The sequence below is a fragment of the Panthera pardus genome, unplaced genomic scaffold (genome assembly GCF_024362965.1).
Source record: "Panthera pardus isolate Hobbes unplaced genomic scaffold, ASM2436296v1 HiC_scaffold_8, whole genome shotgun sequence".
In the NCBI taxonomy this organism is placed as follows: domain Eukaryota; kingdom Metazoa; phylum Chordata; class Mammalia; order Carnivora; family Felidae; genus Panthera; species Panthera pardus.
In genome coordinates this window covers 45556498-45570175 of record NW_026527013.1, presented here as the reverse complement: position 1 = coordinate 45570175, position 13678 = coordinate 45556498, and the positions used below count along the sequence as shown (strand labels likewise).

General features: G+C 39.8%; 1 protein-coding gene across 2 annotated transcripts in view; it reads left to right on the top strand.

The window, feature by feature from the left end:
- The first annotated feature begins 203 nt into the window (after positions 1-203).
- Positions 204-13678, top strand: part of IL5RA (interleukin 5 receptor subunit alpha) — a 37772-nt gene continuing 24297 nt past the window's right edge. The window contains exons 1-8 of one of the 2 annotated variants that reach the window (XM_019428740.2): positions 206-799; positions 2053-2196; positions 5289-5343; positions 5887-5971; positions 7454-7599; positions 8651-8789; positions 11801-11954; positions 12029-12216. In XM_019428740.2, the coding sequence (XP_019284285.1) occupies positions 5899-5971; positions 7454-7599; positions 8651-8789; positions 11801-11954; positions 12029-12216 (700 nt within the window). In that variant the 5' untranslated portion in view covers positions 206-799; positions 2053-2196; positions 5289-5343; positions 5887-5898. Of the gene's footprint in view, positions 800-2052; positions 2197-5288; positions 5344-5886; positions 5972-7453; positions 7600-8650; positions 8790-11800; positions 11955-12028; positions 12217-13678 lie in introns of both variants that reach the window. The other variant, XM_019428742.2, reaches the window with a different exon arrangement.

Genomic DNA, 13678 nt, shown 5'->3' with positions numbered 1-13678 from the left:
TGAGGTGCCCTGCTGGGAACTGGGGGAAGACAGGAGGGAGAAGGCCCTGGGCCTTGCCGCAGGCCCACGCTGCCATAGTCGTCATTTGTACAAGCCAGGCTCCAGCTGCCAACAGTGTATGACACCCAGAAACGCTCCCTGACCCCCCTCCCCCGACCCCCCTCCCCCGCACACACATGTACTTGCGGGCACAGGACCTGCTAGCAATGCAGGGAAGGGCTAATGCTCAGCATGACGCGAGACCTGTTCCTGGGGCGCCATTCTTTTTGTCATATTCTGTGCCTGGACTTGTGTAGGTGACCAGGGCACAATACATACCTTCGCTGAATGAAACACATAAAGATCCTAGGAACGCAATGCTTGAGAGTACCCGCCGAAAACCTGGTTACCTTGCCACCTAGGAATAAATGTTCATTTCAGCTCCTGAGCAGAGCCAAACATCTGGAAGGAGAAGGAAAACGCAGACTAGACCGTTATCAGATAGTGGCTATCTGCACAAGAGAGGTTCTTTCATTTCATTCACTTGGGAGTTTCCTTTAGGGCTGGCCCCTCATTGCTCTTACAAATGCTCGTGGATCTATACTGAGAGGAGCCTTGTCTCCCTCCCTTTGTGAAGCCAACTGCCTGTGAGTTTGTAAACATTACAGCTGTTGATGATGAAACAATAAAGAAGAACCTCCTCTAAGTCAAAAAGTGCAGCTAGAGATAAGATTCATTTTCAATGCCCCTGCAGCTGCGTCTGATGGCATGGCCACCGCACTTCTCAGCAAGTGGGGATCCAAGGTTGATTCATCGCAAAGTGAGTAAATGCCTTTTTTTCCCCTCCAAGATGACCCTGTGCTCCACCTGCTAACAATTTCATTACGTGGGGGTGGGGGGAGGGGGATAAGAAAAGTGAGAAATAATAATTTATAAATATATGGCAAATTTTTAAATAAAAAGGGGAAATAAAACCCCTCATAACTATTATTAGCAGAGACAGAACCAATAATGGTGCTATATACAATGTCTATCAGGCAGGTCATATTGATTCTGAGTACAGCATTCTATTCTTGTATATTGGCCAAGTAGCTGGGGAGGGCAAATCCATGGCAAGGTGAGTCATACTAACAAAACACCTACGGTTTTGTTGATACTTATTACAGGGGGTTGCTTTGCCACTGCCGCAAACACTGTAGGGATTAAAATGAAAATATATACTCTGCCAAGATTTCTCAGAAAATACATGAGTTTGGAGAACAGGGTATAGGATTTAATTAAATATCTTGGTGAGGATGTTTCAGAGTTAATTAAGAAAGCTACAAATTAAGAAACAGCTGCAAAAAGGAGATCACATTGCATCTAACTGAAGGCATCCAGCCTTTTGTTTCTCCTGGGGGTTCTGGGATTTTGAAGATTGTTTGACTTGATATAAAATGTACAAAAAAATGAAATAGCTGAAATCCAAAGAGCTGAAATGCCTCACTCGGTTTTGTGAACTATTTACTCAAAGTTACAAACTTACTATATATGTATATACATACACACACACAAACACACACACACAGAAGAAATGGATTGAAGGAAAAATTTAATAAACAGAGAGAGAAAAATCAAAATCCTTCAGTACCCTATGAGCCTAACATTTATAAACATATGACAGTGACTGCTTTCAAAGCTATTACTGATTAATGTGTTTGATACCCAGTTTAATGAATTATCATGCCAAAAATTTCATTACCTGGTACAATTTTTATTTTGTACTAAAGGTTATGTCCTCCTTTGTATTGAAAAAATATATAAATGTATGTAGCTATTGGTTAAAAGCTTGCATTTCAAAACATAATAAAGATTTGAACATCAAATCACCTCATTTGTTTTCGGTACTTGAAATGCTGCTTAGGGAAATTTTAGGCAAGGTACCAGACGTATCATACCTCCCGCAAATGGACCATCCTTGCTACATGCGCCCAGCCTGCCTTGCTGTGGTCTATTTTGTCCGCATGCTAGGTTTTACCCTACAGAGCTTGACCTGGTGAGGCTACTGTATTAATTTGCCTCTTTTATATACAGGGCCAGACACATTCGGCATCTGCCCTGTGCCTGACACTGTGCTAGGTGCTCGGGCTGCAGCTGCGTGCACGGATAGGATGGACCTAGTCCCGGAATTCTGCTCTTGAGCACGCTCATTGGAAACAAGAGGATCCCCAGAGGCAGGTAAGCCCAGGGAGGGGGGATCCTGGATGCGGGATGACACATCACACCACGTGCGATTAGATGGCAGACATTTAACCACCGTTGGGAGATTAGCAGCAAAGTCCTCCTTCCTTATTTTTCTGTCTGCTCATTTTGGCAGCACCATTTCTACCTTGGCAAAAGATCGTTTATGGCAAAAGATAGGGCAACAATTTGAACCCATGAGTTACATTTTATGACTACTTCAGACAATTCACCCAAATCCAAAAAAAAAAAAAAAAAAAATTTCATGCATTATATGGGATCCTTATAACTCATTATACTTTTAGGAAGCCTGCACAGTTTTTCATTGGGGGGTGGGGTGGGTAATGCAATATACCTAAGGGCTAAAGATGCCATTTGCATGTTACACCTTGGTTTATTTATTTATTCTTCCTCCCTCAATGAGTTTTATTGCTGATTACATTGTACAGGAAAAAAAAAAAAAAAAGAGGAAGTACAAAGTCAACTCTCTACTTTTAAGAGCCTAACAGAGCATGAATCCTCTCAGTTACTCTTCAATTTCTGTACACTGAGCGTGAGTCTGGAATTAAATGTCACCACAAATGACTCAAAAACGCTCTAAAAACAGGGTTGCATATACAACTTTGGTTAAAGACAAACGTCCCAGGCAAAAAAAAAAAAAAATAAAATAACAATAATAAGTTGAAAAGGAAAAAAGAGGGGAAAGTGTGTTTAAGTCTGAACTTCAGTAGAATTTGACCAATTCTTAGGAACACTGGGGAAATCCATTGCCAATTGCCAAAACTTGACCCAACTCTCTGGAAACATCTGTAGTGTGACAGGTTGTACTCATGTTTTCTTCCAAATTTCAAAGAATCTAACACTTACCAGAAGCCAGATTCTTAGAGAGCACTCGAGGAATTTTACATTGACTCGATGAAATGTCACATGAACGAGTAGCCTATGATATGTCTACAAGGCTGAGCTTGTATTTATGAGGATTGTAGGTAGGCAATCCATGTTTGCTTCATTCTGCTTAGTCTGAATCTTATTTTAACAATTTGATCGTATTCTTGTAGATTTTAATTGGCAGCCATGAGAAGTAACTGATCATATTGTCATTTTGATGTATTTTTTAAGATAAGATGTACTCTATTCTTGTACAATGATATGTTGCCCAGTTGACATCTATCGAACAATGTATCTTTGTATTAGAGACATGGCCCAGAGAGATGTGGGTTGTTTTTCCATAAAGGGTAATTGCTATGCATGGGACTAGAAATACTCAGGGGCCATGGACAGAATCTGGAAGAGCTTTCAGGGAACAGAAGACAATGCACAGGATTGTGGAAAATATACATCAATTGCTGAAGCTCCAGTAATATCCAGTCTTCAGGGGAATTTGTCTAGCTGACAAAAAATTGTCATTCTCACTAATATTTAGACTTCTACTGGAGTATCTTGTGTTTATATGACAAGTGATTTCCCTTCAAAAGCATCACCTTACTGAACAGAAAATATCACAATGAGATGTGGAAATAAGTGTATGGCTGTTTTATAGCAAAAAAGTTAACCACTGAAAAATTTGTGAGTGATCAAATATGAAAAGTAATTCTGTTTTCAGCAGCTATACAATCAGTACACAACAAATCCGAAGAGAAGGTGCTTGGTCATGTAAAATATTCAATTATCTGCCCCACTTAGATAATCAACAGTTTCATCATGTCAATTATTTAACTGCAAAGGGCAAATATAGGTGTTTGGTTACAACCTACTACTTACTTTGCCCGTCAGTAAAAGTCACTAGGGAATATCAATTTTGCATTTTTTTTCTGACCTGGAATTCCTATTAATGACAATTAGTGCAAAGTTAGAGCATATACGATATCATTTCAGGAAGTGCTGACATTTCAAAGACATGACCTTCTCAAGTTGCAGAGCAAACAGTGTTGTTTGTTAAAGGGTTTTTTTTTTTTTTGGTTTTATTTTTGCATCTTTGCTTCTCAGGTTCAGTAAATTACTAATGCTTCCCTTTAACTCATTAACATTCTTAGTTGTTAAAAAATTTTAAAGTATTAAAATACCTGCTTTTATGGTCATTGCCATTTTAAAAATTCTTTTTCTACCCAGTATGGAATCAGAGTAAAAGAAGTTATTATTATCACAAGTATTTTTTATTTGAAAAAGAAATTGAAGGATTTGTATACTGTCTCTATCTTTTATACTGTGATATTTTACTAATTTCATTACCAAGTTAAGACTGATAGTAGTAAGTTAAGTAGTAAGTTGGTTAAATAGTAAGCTAAAAAAAATAGTGTTTTGTTTTTTTTGTTTTGTTTTGTTTTGTTTTTGGTTTGGGGGTTGTTTTGCTACTTAGACAAAGACTGTATTCTGTGGTTCTACCAGCATTGTATTTGCAAAATACCAACCCATTTAAATAAATATTTTAAGATTTTATTTTTAAGTAATTGCTATACCCAGTGGAAGGCTCAAAGTCACAACCCCAAGATCAAGAGTCATGCTCTTCTGATTGAGTCCCTTTTTAAGTAAATTTTTAAACTGAAAACTAGAAGTCATTTAAATTAGTGCAGAACATAGGCTTTGGTGTTAGAAAACCCAAGATTGGGTCTAAATTCCATCATTTATTAGCTGTTTGATCACTGGCAAATTAGTTAACCTTTCGGATTCCTTTTCTTCACTGTAAATTGGCTCATAGCCTTGTGGGCCACCCACTGAATCAAAGGGGTTCATGAGAGAATAGGAAGAAGTGCTTTGCCAAAGTAAGCGTGGTGCACAACAGGGGAAAGCTGTGGATATTATGCCTTGAAATCCAGTTTATATGAAAAATGCCTTTCCATGTTTTCGGAGGAAACACTCAAGATTTCTAACCTATAAATCCCAATAAGGGGTCAAATCTCTTCTTTGACGACTTGTAAAACAAGATGCTGACATGATACCCACTCTTTCCAGACTGCTGCACTGAGTTATTAGAACATTTCTACTCTCATTTTCATTGTCCAGTTATTTCAAGTAGGTGGAAATGGGGTTTTTATTTTTCCTCAGACCTGTAAGTATTTTTCTCATTCCTTTTATGCCCTGCCCCCACGTAGATTCATCAGAAAACTCAGCCTCTCCACAGTTCAAAGTACCAGAAGTTTATTGCAGGTTTGTGATACAAAGTTTTTTTCTTTCCCACATTGGGATTCTTTTAGACTTAAGCTTCTGGGCCCATATTTAAATACTCATTATTGAAAATTGTTATTGTATTTGTTTTCAGTCTGATTAACTGTGCCCAGGAGTTTTTACTATTCAAAGATCTGCTGTGGTCTTTCGCTCAATACCTCTCCCACGTAATATCTGCTCTTCTGGCTTTGCCCTCTCTGTCACTCTAGATATTTCTTCAGGAGTCAATTCAGAAGTCTATGTGCCCCTGTTGTGCTCCATTCACACCTTTATTGCAACAATGTTTAACTGGACTACAATTAATCACTTACATTTCCTTCTGCCCCTCCAACTATGCATCTACATTTTAAGGATAAAACTCAAGATTTGTTCATTCATATTTGTATTTCTAGCACATAACAGATTGTTCAGTACTGTTTGTCAAATGGGCAAATGACTACATTTTATGTTAAAAGGTAGCTGCCAGTTTTTCTTAAAAATGGTAACAGGTGGTGATTTGGATCTTCATCCTTCTGTTTCCTACAGGATGTGATTATCATGGCACCTGCATTACTGATTCTCTTGGGGGCTACAGTGATACTGAGAGCAGACTCACTTTCTGATAAAAAATGTAGGTAACATCTATTAAGTTCAGTAGCGTTTCTTTAAAAAAAAATACATCACAAAAATGATGACATTATTTTCTCCCAAATAATCCTCAATTAGGAAATTCTGTGTGGATTTTTTAAAAGGAGAATATTTATTCATATCAGAATACAAACTCTTTAAATATGCTATACTTTAAGAAAGCAAAGGTGACTGGAATGCAAATATTATGCTACAGGAGGAATCGTATTCCATGTGCGGGTGTACAGGCACTATGGGACACTATGGAATAAAGCTGGAGCTGGTGACCACACATGGAATGCCTTCCGTACAAGGGGATGGTTACAAGTCCTCATAACCAAAGAATAAAAACCTTCCACCGTGTGTGGTTCAGAAACTTACTGATCTATGGTTATGGTGTACTGACACAGTCTAAGAAAATTGTCACATGGTCCCTAAGTAGTGTTGTCTAAGAGGACGTTCTATGATAATGACAGCATTCTATATATACATTGTCCAATGTAGTAGCCACTAACCACAAGTGACTACAGAGCAGTTGAAATATGGCTCATGCAACTAAACATTTGATTTTATGTAACATAATGGACAGCTAATCTAGACAGAACCCTGCAAGGCTGTATGCAGCAAGCATCAAGTAGGAGTTATAGAAGGCTCTTAAATATTAAAAGTCAGTGGAAACATCCTAACCATTTAGCAAATGAATAAGTCTGTTTCCTAATAGTATGTATAATGTTATCCTAGTTTTGGGGGGAGGGGGGGAATTAACAAGTTGTATCAATGTATACCAAGGACAAAAAGTAATGAATATATCACGTGTTAACACTATTCTCAGTTGCAGGATTTTAGGCAATTTTTCTTTTTGCTCACCTGTGCTTTCCCACATTTCTAAAATGAACAGGCATTGATTTGGTAGTTTAAAGGAAAGCTTTTCTTTTGAAAACAGAGTGGTTCATTAAAGAAAAAAGAGCCCTCTTTTCTATAAATGTGTAATTTCACTCATGCATTTTTTTGACTTTGAATCATAATGAGAAATAAATTAATTGTACATCACGAACCAGTGCATATACAAATATTTAAGTAGATTCATGTAGTGGAAACAAGAGGTTCACAGAACAGTAATTGTATTTCAAGCTCCCTGATATTTTCTATTTTCTTCCATGTCATTGAAAACATTCTAGCCGCAAACTAATAAATTTCCCCAGCCAATTAATAGATAAATGGCCCTCAGTTTGAAAAGTATAGTTATAATGAATATTGAGATATTCATTTTTCAGTAAAATGCCTGTATATGTTATAGGTAAACACTTGGGAAAAATTAGAAAGATAGTGAGTTAAAAGCAGTTTTAAAGCAACTTTTTCCAACATTATTTGAGTTTTATATATTCTAATAATCCTAAAATCCTATACTATACAATAAAATGTTTTTAAAATTTAAAAGTGCTACTTCCATACAATTGAATATCATGTTGGTCCTTTTCATCAACAGCTTTACTTCTCCCACCTACCAACTTCACTATCAAAGTTACTGGCCTTTCCCAAGTTCTTTTGCGTTGGGAATCAAATCCTGATCAAGAGCCAGTGAATATAGAGCTAGGCTATCATGTGAGAATAAATGTTCCACAAGAAGAAGATGTAAGTATTTGTTCTGACAGCTGTCTTTATTTAGAGGCAAATTTTCATTTTGACTGCATTTTCCCTATTGAATGAAATTCTAAGTTACAAAAAGAGAGAGAGAGAGAGAGAGAGAGAGAGAGAGAAATTGACTCAAGGGTATTCTGGCATGTGCCCAACCGAGTAGGGTGTCTGTTGAAAAGACTCTGATCTGGTACCATGCATGTTGGTTAGCATTCAACAGCAGCACAGAACATTCTAACTTTGCCACGATTCTCTCAGTAAGCAAAGAAAGTTTAGTCACTTTGAAGATAAAAGAATTTGATATGGGTTTTATGTTCCCTTTAAAATAGGCAAAGAGAAAAAGAGAAGAGAGCGCTGGAGTAAGGTGGGAGGCAGCGGGTGCCTAACCAGAGAGGCCCAGTTCAAATCCGGGCAACCACTCTAGGTCTGGGAGATGCACTTTTGGGGTATCCCACTACAGGGCATACGTGAAGGCACCTGATACCTAGGAGATGCGCAGTAAAATCAAACAAAGAGAGAAGCAATTGGTAGTAACTATTTTTTCAGTCAACACAGAATTCTAGAGAATTTTCTTTTAGAAAGTTACCTCTGGGGAAGAGACTAGGACACTAGAGATGATGATTGTAGTAAATGTGTGCCTCAATTACAGTTTTTTGTTTTTATACGAATGTCTTCATGTATCATTGAGGAATTATTATATTATTGTACTTTCATAAAGTTTATTTATTTTGAGGGAGATACAGACAGTGCAAGTAGGAGAGAGGCAGAGAGAGAATCCCAAATAGGCGCTTATTTTTTAAAATCAGACTTGTAGAGGTACAAATGGTGTGCAAAAAGCTGTGCATATTTTCATCACTCAATGACTTTGGGGATAAGCATTTACATACCTGTGAAACCACGGGCCTAATTTTTTTTTCTAGCCAAAGTACTTAATTGCATTTCATTTATGTGCCATTTAAAAAGTGGAAGAAAATGCCTATTGGATTAAAATAGCTCTCTGAATGCTCTTTCCCTTTTATGTATCATGACTTGTGGGGTTTATTTTTAGTATGAAACCAGGAACACTGAAAGCAAACGTGTAACCGTTCTTCATAAAGGCTTTTCAGCAAGTGTGCAGACGGTCCCTTGGAACGGCCAGCCCCTCCCACCAAGCCGCTGGGTTTCTGCTGAACTTAAAGCCCCACCTGGTAAGGCAGGCTCCTAATGGCCTCCTGTTGTATTCCTAATGGTGCAGGTGTGGTGAAAGTTGGACAAGTGACTTTTCTGGAGTCAGTCAGCAGTTCCTGCCAAGTGTCCTTCCTCCTCCTCATCGTCCTGAGGCTGTGCTCACTTCTTATTGTCATAACCTGCCAATCCCATCTGCTGCACCCCTGCAAACATAGCTTACACTTATCACTGCCCTGCTCCAAAGGTCACAGGGTCATCAGGGAAATCAGGGCCCATCAGGTCTCTCTGAGACATTTTCCAACCACACCCTACACGATTCCTCTGTTTTTCTCAGATAGTTTTCTAACCTTGACCCCCACCTGACAGCTCATTCTTGCCAGGAGGCTTTGCTTTCCTGGATTCACTTCTATTTTCCTGAATCCTTCCCATATGTCTAAGCCCAGATCAAGTTGTACCTCCTCTATAAAGCCCTTATACTTTCCATCCTATACACTGAAGAATGCTTTCTCCCCGGAACCCATTCATGGGCTGTGTTATTCATTTGGCACATATGACATTATCTTTCACAAATAGATTTATATCCTGCCACCTCTGACTAGGAGCCTGTTGGGAGCAGGGACAGTGTCTCATGCTTGATTACAGCCAGGAGAACAAGCAGTACATATATATGTTTATGTGTGTGTGTGTATGTTCTGAATGCTATGACTTTTCATACCAAATTGAAGCAAGCTGCTGATGGTTCATAGAAACCACAAGACTGAACAACCTGCCATGAAGAAAGAAGACAGCTCCCACTGTCTGTATACTGTCCTTTTGTGGAAAACTGGGGTTTCTAATACTTAGAATCAGTGATACTTGTGATTAAACCCTTGGAAACACACACACACACACACACACACACACACACACACACACAGAGTAAAGAGAGAAGGATCACCAAGTCCCAGGGTATGTGAGTGCTCCTCCTAACAATTTGTCTTAGCCAGTCTGGCCCATAGGTCATCATTCAACCACTGTCTTGTCACATCCCTGAATGAAAAAGCCACACACCTCCAGAACTGTGCCCGTGACTGAGAGCAGCATTGTAAAGATCTTCCCGTTTATTCATTATAACATGTGGCCTAGACCAGATAGCAGCCAGTTCACAATGGCCATGATTCCAAGTACAGACACTGATCCACAGTAGACACAGGATACAGACCTTTGTGTGTCTTACGTTAGAGTGCTTTTCCAGGTCTCAGTAAGTAACAGGACTCTACCAGTAATGCAGTTTTCAGAATTACATTTCTGCGATTCTAATTATTCTCTGAGCGTGCCACTACACGTTGACACTAACGAAAAGTTAATTCTCCCTTGAATCAAATTGAATTCATACCAAATAATTCCTGGGAAGAGAGGTGAGAGACAAACAGATTGCAGGAAGAGTCTAAAGTGTACTTTGGGCATGGAGCATCTGGTCGTTTAGTGCATGGACAGTACATTTACTACAAGGCATAGACACAAAATTATGTATGTTTGTTGTATATGGATATATACAAGCGAACATCTCTGACAGCACAGGGTAATAATACACCGTAGCCAATGTCCCTTTTCTCTAACTTCACTGAAGACAAAAGGGGCCTGTCTTCTTCTCCCCCTTGAACTACACTGGCTGCCAGCGATAAATATGATCACATAATTGACTTAAACTAAGGGGAGGAGACCCCTTCTGTTGTTTGAGATTCAGTCAAAAGGCTCTCACTTTGGTGAGGTCCTTCCCGACCCTCAGCCCAAAGTGCTTCTTCCCTCCTCTGAGCAACCACAAGACCACGGTCAGCACAGTGTGCTCTGAACAGCACCAGTTAATGTGGTGACAATGCAGTTTGAAATGAAAACAAGGCTTTCCAGACAAACAATCTTCAGAGATCTTCAGAAATCATCTTCAGAAAGGAATGTAACGTGATGGGTATGGTGGAAAATCACAAGATTCTCTAATATCTTTGCATGTTGAAGAGGGCTTCAGCACGCAAGTGGGCACAGAATCTCCAAAGAAATGTTGTTATGATGCTGTGTTGCCAGAACCCATTTCCTTCCAAGCAGCAATCTGCGTTATTCATGTGACATCTGCATGATGCAACACAATGACTCCCATGATTCTCGGATGGAAGTGGCCCTGGAGACCTTCCTCTACCAACTCTCTCATTTGCAGGTGGAAAAACTGAGGCCCAGAAAAGTAGGGCTTAAAGTGTCACAGTTAGCTATGGAAAGATGTGGTATTATAATACCAAGGTTGCTGGGCACCAAGGTCTGAATGACAATCTATTGTAGTTAAATTTTCATACAAGCATATCCCACATGTACACCCCCTTAGCCCCAAGTAGCCAGAAGGTTATTATTATTATTATTATTAATTTTTGAGAAAGAGAGAGAGAAACACAAGTGGGAGGGGGGCAGAGAGAGAGAGGTACAGAATCCGAAGCAGACTCCAGGCTCTGAGCTGTCAGTGCAGAGCCCAATGTGGGGCCTGAATTCACAAACCGCAAGATCATGACCTGAGCCAAAGTTAGAGGCTTAACCGGCTGAGCCCCCAGGCACACCAGACAGAACATTTAAAAAAATTTTTTTTAATATTTATTTTTGAGAGAGACAGTATGAATGGGAAACGGGAAGAGAGAGAGAGACAGAGAGAGAGAGAGAGGAGACACAGAATCAGAAGCAGGATCCAGGCTCTGAGCTATCAGCACAGAGCCCAACGCAGGGTTTGAACCCATGCTGTGAGATCATGACCTGAGCTGAAGTCAGACACTTATCCAACGGAGCCACCCTGGTGCCCTGACAGGTTTTTTATTGTCAGAAACTCAGGCTTTATAATCCTAGCTTCATCCCACAGTGAGCTGGTCCTTTGCAAATAGGTTTCTATCAATGTGTGATAACAATTACTTTTTCATGGTAAGACGTTCCCAATCACTACAGTTTCAGAGGAAGTACGAGATTTAAAGACTGTCATGGCAACATTTTGTTCTTATTTTTGGCCATCTTATTGACCATCTAGGGTCTCCTGGAACCTCGGTTGTGAATTTAACATGTACCACAAACACCACAGTGAATAATCATACTCCCTTATGGCCATACCAAGTTTCTCTTCACTGCTCCTGGCTAGCTGGCAAGGATGCCCCTGAGGATACACAGTATTTTCTCTACTATAGGTGAGTACCTACTTTTACTTAAGTAAATGCATTCTTTCCTATAGCCTTAAAAACTTATGAGCATTTTGATTTAGGTATGGCTCCTGGACCGAAGAATGCCAGGAGTACAGGAGAGACACCCTGAACAGAAATACTGCATGCTGGTTTCCAAAGACTTTTATCAGCAGCAGAGGGAGTGAGGCACTCGCAGTGCATGCTAATGGCTCAAGCAAGCATGCTCCAATCAAGCCTTTTGATCAGCTGTTTGCTCTTCATGCAATCGGTAAGGTAGACTTAACTCAGAGTTGGACTAACCAAATCGCAGAATCTCAGCTTCGAAGGGCTTATAAAGATCACGTGGTTTGACTAATTTTCAACCCTAAGTGATCATCTGTCCCCTGCCTGACAATCACAGGGGCAAGCTTTCTCAGCCTCAGCAATACTGATAATTTTGGATGGATAACTGTCTGGTGGGAGCTGTCCTGTGCCTTGCAGGATTTTTAACAGCATCCCCGGTCTCTTCCTACTGGACCAGTAACATCCTCCCTGCAGTTGTGACAACAAAATATCTCCCAACATTTCTAAATGTCCCATGGGGGACAGAATCTCCACCATGTGAGAATCACTGAACCAGGGAATGTGAACCCACTGCTGAAGGGAGTATCCCTTTCATTTTTCAGCTCTGACTCATTTCATGAAGTTTCTGGTGCTGTGATGGAGTGGTACCTCCAAATAATTCTCATCCCTTTCCCCACAAGATGGTCTCAGAGCTAGCAAAATACAGCAAGCTTTCTCATCCTGAGATTTCTCTTCCCCAAGCTCCCCACCCCCAATTTCTCATGCTTTCCTCTTAGGACCCTTTGCCACGCTGGTCTGTCTCCTCCAGGTGGTCCTAAAATGTCTCTCTCAGCATAGGGATTCTCAGACGTCAGCATATTATTTAAGGTTTCATTGGCTCCATTCTCAAAATAGAAATACTGTAGTCTCCTTCATCCTAGATGCTTGTATTAATGAAATTCATCAGGAGCCTTTCATGTAGCATTCTTGTTACTAACCCTCAAGATTTCAGTGGTAGTGTATTTACTGGCATGGGCTGTGGGGTCAGGCTGCCTTGGCTTAGGTCCTGGCTCCACCACCAACTAGCTGAGTGACCGTAGACAAGCTGGTCATTGCCCTGTACCTCGGTCTTCTCATCAGAAAGAAATGGGGATAAATTATTATTTCCTGCAAAATTTTTGTGAGAACTAAGTGTGTTAAGAACTCTACAGTGCTTAGAACAGTGCCTGGTAATGATACATAATTATAAATAGACAAGGTGTTATTTAAAGGGACATGATTTATCTATATCTCTATCAAATGAAGTATATAACTTGGTTTAAAGAACCAGCTCACAAGAGGTTATATAATTCTATTCAACAGTATATTTCTCAGATGACCTAAAAATGTCCCTTTCCTAAAAATAAGTAATAAACAATGCTGAGGAGGACATGGGAAACAATACTAATATGAAAATGGGCACAACCTGGTACAGACCACAGGGATTCATTTTCCTGTATGATTGTCATTTATTAGAGATAAATTCCTCATACTACTAAAAGAAATAGATTCCTGGTTAAAGCTTTTCTGCCTAGGGAACGGGAGGCTCTGGAACCAATACATCCCATTCTTAGATCGTCCCTATGATTCATTAATTGTGAGATCTAAGTCACATAGCCTGAGACAAGAGCGCTTGCTTAAAAATAATT